At 39.3% G+C, this 10,503-nt stretch overlaps 1 protein-coding gene across 1 annotated transcript in view; it reads left to right on the top strand.

Annotated features, from left to right (window-relative positions):
• Positions 1 to 10,503, top strand: part of LOC109916922 (anoctamin-6-like) — a 99,580-nt gene that overhangs the window by 68,504 nt on the left and 20,573 nt on the right. Inside the window, exon 11 of the mRNA XM_048607955.1 lies at positions 9,678 to 9,802. Within this exon, the coding sequence (XP_048463912.1) occupies positions 9,678 to 9,802 (125 nt within the window). The remainder of the gene's footprint in view (positions 1 to 9,677; positions 9,803 to 10,503) is intronic.

The raw sequence follows: 10,503 nt of genomic DNA, 5'->3' as shown, positions 1-10,503 counted from the left end.
GCCATAGCCCAAGTGACGGTCACAAGAACTGTCCCCAGTATTCCTGGAGAAACCTAGGAAGCAGTTGAGTATTTCCACAGACGCTCCATGCAGTATGGTCCATATGAGGTGTGTTTTTTTCAGCATCTTAAACTAAAAATCTAGTTTTTAAAATTAGTTTTTTGAGTATTGCATTTATTATAATTATCTTACATGTGCATAATCATGTTGGAATGATACCGAATTGACCATTCTTCTATCTTAGATCATTTGCTTTTTCCTTTTGGCAAAGTCTTTTGCATTTCCCTCCCTGAACAACAAACTCATCAGAACTGCAGATGGCTGACCAAAACCACACTTGTGTTTCCTCTTCCCTGCTATCCTCACATTTTGTGATGGAATTATCTACATTTGTGTATTTATAATAGTTTTGACGGATGGAATTGTATGAAATGGCATTCTATTAAATGCCATTCTACAGGAAATACAGAAAGCTACAGTCACCCTCTCTGGAATGCATTCAAACTTGTATTCAGTAGATGAAATACTTAACAACGTGCTCCACCTCGTCCCCAAGTCAAAAGCTAAAATTAACACTCAGTCAAATCAATTGATGCATGAAGGAGGAAGTAGGTTAAAATTTACTTTGTTTAAAATGCAAATTAATACTTACAAATATTCATAAGATACCTGTACATTCACAAATAAGAATACAAAAATAGAAGAAGGCACTGCTATTTGACTCATTCAACTAACTGTTCCCACATTGTATGCAATCCATCATGGAATCTACTTAACCAAAATTTTTAATCACCTAATCTGGTATTTTTAAAATTTTGTTTCTGATCATTTACATTGTTGTTTTTCTAACTTCCTTGACATGTTCATTTTGATGTTTCATCCTCTGGTTCTGTACTCAAATCCAATACATTTATGTACCAGAACTGAGGAAGGGTCACTTGACCCGAAATGCTGACACTAATTTCTCTCCATAGGTGCTGCCTGACCTGCTGAACTTTTCTAGCAATTTCTGTTTTTGTTTCTGATTTACAGCATCCGCAGTTCTTTCGGTTTTCATTTATATACTGGACCTTGTATCATAGTAAACTATGATTGCAATTCAAAATCCAGTGCTGGACCAGAGTAGGATGGAGATAAGCGGAGATTGCTGAAGTAGTGATTAAAGAGGAAAGTTTCAAGAGGCTTTTAAAGGCGGCCCGTGGATGTAGCAACATTTTTTTGACAGTGTTCTAGAAATTGAGGGAGCTCAACACTACAGTTGAGGCAGATGGAAAGGGAAATCTCCACATACCTGAGTAGAAAAATGAAGAGTGAGAGAAGTCAATGAGATTAATGCCAAACGATGTGGAACCTTAAGGCAGCAAGCAAAGGATAATTTAAAAAACCTAGACTTTTTGGAGAAGAGAATGCAGGGCTCTATTGTTCTGAATGAGTTTAAGTTTATGTATGTTGGAACATCTGATAAATGTACCCATGCTCAAACGGTCATCAACAATCTACGTTTAGGTCATTCAGCTATTTCTCAGCCTCGCTGCTAAATTAGTCCCATTCTGTTTCCTCTCTACAATTAGGCAGCGAGGGCCTCAGTGCAATGATTCATCCAAAATTTGACACCTCCAACAGTGCAGCACTCTTTCAATACTAGACGTGTGTGTCAGTCTAGATTTTTGTTTTCAAAACCCTGAAGTGGTCTAAAACCAGGAACTTTGTGATTCAGAGATGAGAGAGCCACCAAAAGAGTCTGGCTGATGTCAGAAATATAAATAAAGCAGAAAACACAAATAAGAAATCCAGGGTACAGCTTGCAGTTGTGCAGGCAGGTTCAGTTGAAGCATTCCAGAGGGCATTAGGTTTGATAGAAATTGTATGCAGGAGTATGGGGGAATAAAGCAGGAATAGGTTGTAGGCGATGATGCTTGTCTTCCGGTGCAGGGATTGTGGGCTGAATGGCCACCTTCTGCACCATAATCATTTTGTGATCTGTGGACTGCAGAAGGCCATTAACTTTCTTCCTGCACTGCATGAGTGTTCCCTCGAAGTGTGGATATTACAGTCACCGGCTGATAACTTAAGACCGAGCTGGCAGAGTCTGGTGCCTGGTCTCCTCTGGTGGTCTTCAGCAGATAGGACAGCTGTCCTTTGCACCTCGTCATCTAGCTCAGGGGCAATTCCTGCGACACTACAACTATGTGAGGCAGTTTCTAGCTGGCGGTGATTGACCTGGTGCATGGCTGGCGTTTAAATATGGCAACTGATAGTGGGACAATTGGAAGGTCCTGTCAGTGGGACAATCGGAAGGTCCTGTCAGTGGGAAAATCGGAAGGTCCTGTCAGTGGGAAAATTGGAAGGTCCTGTCAGTGGGACAATCGGAAGGTCCTGTCAGTGGGAAAATTGGTAGGTCCTGTCAGTGGGAAAATTGGAAGGTCCTGTCAGTGGGAAAATTGGTAGGTCCTGTCAGTGGGAAAATTGGAACGTCTTGGCAGTGGGAAAATCGGAAGGTCCTGGCAATGGGAAAATTGGAACGTCTTGGCAGTGGTGAATACTGCTGCTGGCGAGAACTAAATAGTGTGAGAGTGACACCATAGAGACATAGTGCATTTGTAATAACATGAACTTTGTAAAATTATGTGAGAAGACCCAGTAGAGCTTAAAAAGAGAAAGCCTTGGTGAAAATTGACACTTATTCAATTTTTTGGGAAAATGCAGCCTGATTGCATTGGCTTGAAGACGGATGTTGGGCTGAATTCTGGAAGATCTGTTACTTTTTTTCTGTATAACACCACAATATCTTATACATCCATCTAAACAGGAAGGCAGAACTGTGATATACCATTTCATGCAAAAGTTAGCATCCCCATGTGACGATGCTGTCACTTTAAAAAGGTTATTTTGTCCTGGGATTTTTTGAAGAGAGATTGTAAAGACAGAGGCGCTGAAGTGGCTACGGGATCTGGCCTAAGTCAATGGGTTAAGAAGCCTTTAAGTTTTTTTTTCAAGCAGTCATAACAATGGAAGGGGAGTGGCCGGTTCTCCCAGATCAGGCGTTCTAGTATATTTTAGCTCTAGCAGTGAGATGTTGTTTGGGTCTCAGAAGAATTGGAGCTTCAGTAAATGATACTGAACTGTAACTTTCTCTGAAATCTCTCTTGATGTTGAATGGTGTGTAAAAATCTGCCTGAAAACCTTCTTACGAAGAGGTGTGTCTGTGGCATTTTGCTATATTGGAACTGTTAATTAGTAATAGGCACTGCATCTGTTATTCGGTTAAGTTTTCCAATAGTTCAGTTAATTTAAATTCCTTTTTTTTTGTATTTTAACTATAGTATTTTAATAAATTGTGTTTTGCTTAAGGTCAAGTGGTCTGGCCAGTTTCATCACATCTGGAACACATACTTCACATCTACCTTAAAAATCAGAAAAGTTAGGGTCTAGGCAACTTTCTTAAAATATTTTGAGGGGGTCTTATCTGGTTCATAACAAACCAGGGATTCTTGCCAGGAAATAATTCTCTAATTCCAATTTGGGCTTAGGGTTGTTGGACTCAAAGGCAGCAAGTGGTAGGTGCTAGTGTGTTTTGTTTCAGGTGTTGAATCGGTTGGTGTAAACAGGGCATGCTTTGTGTAGTAATGGCTCTTTCAGCCACTAAGAGTTTTCTGGGGGTGGAAGAAGTGACTGCAGGAATTTTACAAAACGTGCGCAAGGCAAGGCTGTTGGAATTGGCAGACAAACTGGAGTTGTGGTTGCTTTTGTTTATTCATTCACGGGCTGAGGGCATCGCTGGCTGGACCAGCATTTATTGCCCATCCCTAATTGCTCAGAGGGTAGTTGAGAGTCAACCACATTGCTGTGGGTCTGGAATCACATGTAGGCCCAGACCAGGTAAGGACAGTAGTTTCCTTCCCTAAAGGACATTAGTGAGCTAGATGGGATTTTCCTGACAATTGACAATGGATTCATGGTCATCATTAGAGTCCTAATTCCAAATTTTTATTGAATTCAAATTCCACCATCTGCCGTTGTGGAATTCGAACCCAGGTCCCCAGAACATTATCTGGGTCTCTGGATTAACAGTCCAGTGATAATACCACTAGGCCATCGCCTCCCCTTGCTTTAATTACCTTCCTTTTTGTCAGAAAGGGGGAAGTAATTAAAGCAATAACTAGACATTTAAATTTGATGGAAATAGCTTGAATTCAGTTGCAGATGAAGAGGCTTGGACGTGAAAAAAAACTGAAACAGTTTGAATTACAGCTAAAAACAGAGGAAAGAATAGCCCTGGCAGAACATAAAGAAAATGAAAGGATGGCTATCGCAGAAGAAAGGGAGAAAGAGACAGAGAAGAAAAGCAGAAAGAGAGTTTGAATTTCAGAAGTTGGCAATTGTACAGGAAGGTCGACTTAGAAGAGTGGAGGTGAAGGTAGAAGGTAGGCTTAGTGAGGAGGATAGTGAGGATGAGCAAACTGATTATAGCCAAAGGCCTGGTGGGGACCTGTTTAAATATGCCCAAGCATTGCCTAAATTTGACAAGAAGGATATAGAAGTATTTTTCCTTTCATTTGAGAAAGTGATTAAACAAATGAAGTGGCCAGTGACTATCTGGGTTTTGTTGATCCAAACAAAGTTGGTAGGTAGAGCTAGTGAGGTATTTGCATCACTATCAGAGGAGGTATCTGGGGAGTATGAGGATGTGAAGAAAGCCATCTTAAGTGCTTATGAGCTAGTGCCAAAAGCCTACAGATAATGTTTCAGGAATCTAAGGAGAGAACCTGGTCAAATGTACATTGAGTTTGAAAGGATCAAATAAAGTAATTTTGATAGGTGGATAAGGGTATTAAAAATTGATCAATCATATGACACTCTTAGACAATTATTTTGGAAGAGTTCAAAAATTCACTTCCTGAAGTAGTGACAAATCACATGGAAGAGCAAAGAGTTAAAACTACAAGATTAGCAGCTGAAATGGCTGATGATTACGAGTTGGTTTGTAATCAAATTCTGACTTCCGACATCAGTTTCAATCTGTGAGGGATAGAAATTGGGGAAAAGAGAAATCCTCAGGTGGTATGGGAAAAGTAGATGTCATTGAAGATAAGAAAGATAGTTTACCACAGGGTAAAAAGGAAACCCATGAAGGGGATAGAGAAGTTAAAAAGCTCAGGTGGTTTCATTGCAATGAAGTAGGCCACGTGAAGTCACAGTGTTGGTGGTTTGGAAAAAGCACTGGGAATATAGATGTAGGAAAGCAGGATAAGCCACTGACTTTTGTTAAAATGGAAAAGGAAAACACACTGGAGGCTAAAATGCTGCACCAGAATGTACAACCTGGTCGGAGGTTTCTTGAGAAGCAAGAGCCAGATCTTCTTAAACCATTTACCTGCAAGGGTAAGGTTTACTGACATATGCCAGGAGGATCACATAAAGAAATTACAGTTTTAAGAGATACGGGAGCATGTCAATCTTTGATGTTGAGAGATGAGGAGATATGTAATTCAGAAGGACTATTGCCAGAAGAAGTGCTAATATATGAAATTCGTGGTGAGACGAGAAATGTTCTATTAGGTAGCATGAGGTTGGAGTGTCTGGTGAAAAGTGAAGAAGTGGTGGTAGGAGTACTGGAGGAACTCTTGGGTCCAGGAATACAATTTGTCCTTGGTAATGATATAGCTGGATTACAGGTAGGAGTGCTGCCTACTGTCGTTGAAAAGCCAGTTCAAAATCAGGCAACTGAGATATTGCACGAAGTATATCCTGGGATTTTTCCTGATTCTGTGATAACAAGGTCACAAAGCCAGCAGTTGAAGCAGGGGGAAAAATCAAAGAGTAAAGGTAAGGAAGTCAAAGTAGAATTATCAGAAACCATGTTTGATTGAATGGTTGAGACAAAACAAGAACAGGTGGAGGACAAAGTGGATATTTTTAGTTCAGTGAAATTAACTGAATTACAACAGAAAGATGAAAAACTGAAGCAATTGTATCCAAAAGTGTACACAGAAGAAGAATCTGAGTGTATTCCAGAATATTACTGTCTTAAAAATGATGTCTCTTGATGAGGAAATGAAGACCATCACATATTCAGGTGGATGAGAAATGGGCAGAAGTTCATCAAGTTGTATCACCAGTCGATTATAGAAAGGAGGTGTTGCGGGTAGCACAATGAATTACCAGTAGGACATCTTTCATGGGTAAGAAAAGCTGCAGCCTTAATACAAAAACATTTTTACTGGTCTGGACTGCATAAGGATGCAGCTGAATTTTGCCAGACATGTCAGGTAATTGGAAAACCTCAGGAAGTGATAAAAGCAGCACCTTCAATTCCCATTCCTGCATTTGAGGAACCTTTTACAAGGGTCTTAATTGATTGCATAGGACCTCTACTTAAAAGAAAAAGTGGGAATCAGTATTTGTTGACAATAATAAATGCATCCACTAGATTTCCAGATTCCATCACAGCTAAAAGGATTGTTGAAGACTCATAAAATTTTTCACTAGATATGGACTACCCACAGAGATACAATTAGATCGGGGGTCAAATTTTACGTCACAATTATTCAGGGAAGTTATGGATAGTTTAGGAATAAAACAATTCCAATCCGCTACGTACCATCCAGAATTGCAGGGAGTGTTAGAACAGTGGCATCAAATTTCAAAGACTATGTTGAGGGCTTATTGACCATCCAGATGACTGGGATAGAGGAATTCCATTTGTACTTCTTGTAATTAAGGATGCACCAAATGAATCGACCAAATTCAGTCCATTTGAATAAATTTTTGGGCATGAGGTTGAGAGGACCACTAAAATTAATTAAAGAGAAGTTGGCAAGTCAGAGTTCGGAGACCACATATTTGGACTACGTGTCAAATTTTAGGGAACAGTTCAATACACCAGGGGAGTTGGCTAGACAGCATTTAAAAGCAGCACAACATATGGTGAAATAGGAAGCAGACAAGAAATCAAAAATTCACAATTTTGCTAATGGAGATAAAATGTTAGTGTTACTTCCAGTGATAGATGAACCTTTAAAAGTAAGGCTTAGTGGAACTTATCAAATTGAAAGGAGTTTGAGTGAGATGAATTATTTGATAAGAACTCCAGATAGAAAGAAATCTCTTACAGTGTGTCATGTGAAAATGCTCAAAACGTGTTTTGATGGGGAAGGAAAGCAAAAGGAGAATGTTACTGGCTACAACACAAAGTGAAGCACCAAGTTCAGAGGATTCTGAATTAGACATTCCTCAAATTAAATTAGACAATGAGGAAGTTCTCAAAAATTGGGATAAATTATTGAGTTACCTTCCAGAGAAAAATCAAAATGACCTGAAAGCGTTATTACTATTGCATGGGGAGATACGTGCGAATAAGCTGGGAATTACTAGTTTAATTATGCATGATGTAGATATAGGAAATGTTGTTCCAATTAAGCAACATCCTTACAGACCTAACCCTCTAGAGTTGGCACAGGTTCAAAAAGAGATTGAACGCATGCACAAAGATAACATAATCAAAGTGAGTTGTAGTGACTAGAGCTCACCCATAGCAGCGGTACCAAAAGCGGACAGTGCCCAAGACTACCGCAAAGTCAGTGCAGTTACAAAGTCTGATTCATAGTCGATTCCATGTTTGGAAGACTGTGTTGAAAAGGTGGGACAAGCAACTTATATTTCTAAGTTGGACTTTTACTCAGAGGGTACTGGCAGGTACCTTTATCTGAAAGGGTGAAGATAATTTTGGGTTTGTAACACCAAATGGACTATACCAATTTAAACTCATGCCATTTGGTATGAAAAATTTGACAGCCACATTTCAAAAACCAACCAATAAAGTTATTTCTCGATTACCCAATTGTGTGGTGTGCATTAACAACCTGGTGAGTTTTAGTCACACACGGAAGGAACATTTGCAGCATTTATTGGAATTATTCAATTGCCTTCAGGGGGCAGGCTTGGTGATAAACCTAGCTAAGAGTAAATTCATAAAAGCCCAAGTTGTGTTCTTGGATCATGGACAGATGTCCCATGGAATGTGAAAAGAAAGGTTATTGGGGAGTTTCCCTCACCATCGACAAAGAGAGCAGTACTACGATTCTTGAGATTGAGTGGGTCTTATTGGAAGTTCGTAACAAATTATAGCAGTATGGTTGCTCCATTGACTGACCTATTGATAAACTGCAGAAAGTTTCAGTGGATGGCAGACTGTCAGAAGGTATTTGACAGCCTGAAAGCTGTGTTAACCACTGCCTCTGTACTAGCCGCACCTGATTATGCAAAGCCATTTAAAGTGGCTATCAATGCAAGTGATGTGGGTGTCAGTGCTGTACTCTTACAAGAAGACAACGAGAAGATAGAAAGACCTATCAGGTATTTGTCCAGAAAGCTGAATGCTCATCAACAGAAATATTCCACGATTGATAAGGAGACCTTGAGCTTGGAGTTGGCTTTAGAACATTTCAACATTTGTATTGCCAGTAATGTGCCTGAGACAATTGTGTATAATGATCATAACCCATTAAAGTTTTTGGAGAAATTTAAGGACAAAAGTTCCAGATTGTATAGGTGGAGCTTATTATTGTAGCCATTCAGTTTGAACATTATACACGTGGCAGGATGAGAAAACGTAGTTGCTGACGCGCTGTTGCGACTTGGATGAAGAAAGATGGAGGCATTTTGTGGCAGGAGTAAATAAACTGAAATACAATGTAGTAATGAACGTTTGCATGCTTAAGAGTCAACTTTATGCATATGTATTGTAGTGTACTAATAGAATAAGACCAAGGGATTTAAAATGAAGCCATTTTTGTATATTGATGGTTCACGTCTTTTAAGGGGGGAGGTGTGATGACGCTGTCGCTTTAAAAAGGTTATTTTTCCTGGGTTTTTTTGAAGAGAGGTTGTAGAGGCAGAGGTGCTGAAACGGCTACAGGAGCCAGCCTAAATTAAGAGGCCTTTAGGTTTTTTTTAAAGCAGTCGTAACAATGGAAAGGGAATGGGCAGTTCTCCCAGATCAGGCTGTCTAGATTTTTTTTCGCTGTAGCAGTTGAGAAGCTGTTTGGGCCCCAGAAGAGTTGGAGCTTCAGTAAATAATTCCTAACTATGATTTTCTCTGTAATTTCTCTTGATGTTGAACGGCATGTAAGTATCTATGTCTGAATTTACCTTTTTGCCAAGGGGCGTGTTTATGGGATGTTGCTATTTTGGGAGAGTTAATTAGTAATAGGTACTGTATCTATTGTTCGGTTAAGTTTTCCAATAGTTAAGCTATTCTAAATTACTCTTTCTTTTGGATATTTTAACTATAGTGTTTAAATAAATTGTGTTTTGCTTAACCTCGAGTGGTTTGACCAGTTGTATCATATCTAGAACATGCACTTTACATCTACCTTTAAAAATAAGAAAAGTTAGGGTATAGGTTTAGACTACCTTCTTAAAATATTTTCAGGTGGTCTGATCTGGTCCATGACACCCCAACAGTAAAGCTTCACAATAACTTTCTGAAAATCCAAGCAGATGATATCCCCATCTTATCCTCATTGGCCAACTTAGCTATCTCTTTGAAAAATTCCAGTAGATTTTTGGGAATGGTACATTATATTGAGGATGCCTGCAGTGGCTCTAGATTCCCATTCATCTGAATACAAAACCTTGCCATTATTTACCAAATGTCAGTTGTTCTTGTTGTACAGGTGGTTAAAGAACCTTATTGCTCGGTGTCGTGAAAAATCAGAAGAGAAACTTCCCCGATGGGAGCAAGACTATCAGCTGCAATCCATATCAAAGTTGGGCTTATTTTATGAATACCTGGAAATGGGTATGTTTTTATGTGTGCAAATGCATCTTCTATTATATTCATCTCTTGCTAATAAAGCTGTTTCACCTCTGATGAGAATATGACTAACATCAACTGTCATTTGAATTTTCCTATGTAATGCACACTCTGTTAATTAAAACTATTCCATAATGCTGTACATCGCTTCACATTTATAAAGCAGATTTGTTATGTGTTACTATATGAGTCCTGAGATCAGATACCTTGAATACCTGAGTAGGAGACTAGATTTAACAAGCACTTTGTCATGTCAACATCTCTAAGAACTATATCCTCCAAAGGATAGCAGTTTGGTTCAAAATAAATTATCTGTTGTTCCTATTGCCCTATCATGGGGTAAGATATTCAAACCACCAGGAAATTTGAACTGATTCCTTTTTGTATATTGACAATTATTTAGAAAGGTTAGTGTCGTTGTGTTCATTCTGTGATTCAGACTTTCAGTTTAGTGCGTACACAGTCTTACTGATGTAAGGAAATTTTCTGCTTCTGTGTTCCTGATGCACATTGACAAACTGCACACGTTAAGTCCATGTTTCAGAGATAGTAGGAAGTGCAGTTGCTGGAGAATCTGAGCTAACAAGGTGTAGAGCTGGGTGAACACAGCAGGCCAAGCAGCATCAGAGGAGCAGGAAAGCTGACGTTTCGGGCCTAGACCCTTCTTCAGAAAGGCCCGAAACGTC

The sequence above is a fragment of the Rhincodon typus genome, chromosome 18 (assembly GCF_021869965.1).
Source record: "Rhincodon typus isolate 14 chromosome 18, sRhiTyp1.1, whole genome shotgun sequence".
NCBI classification, from domain to species: domain Eukaryota; kingdom Metazoa; phylum Chordata; class Chondrichthyes; order Orectolobiformes; family Rhincodontidae; genus Rhincodon; species Rhincodon typus.
This window is presented reverse-complemented; position numbering and strand designations above follow the sequence as displayed.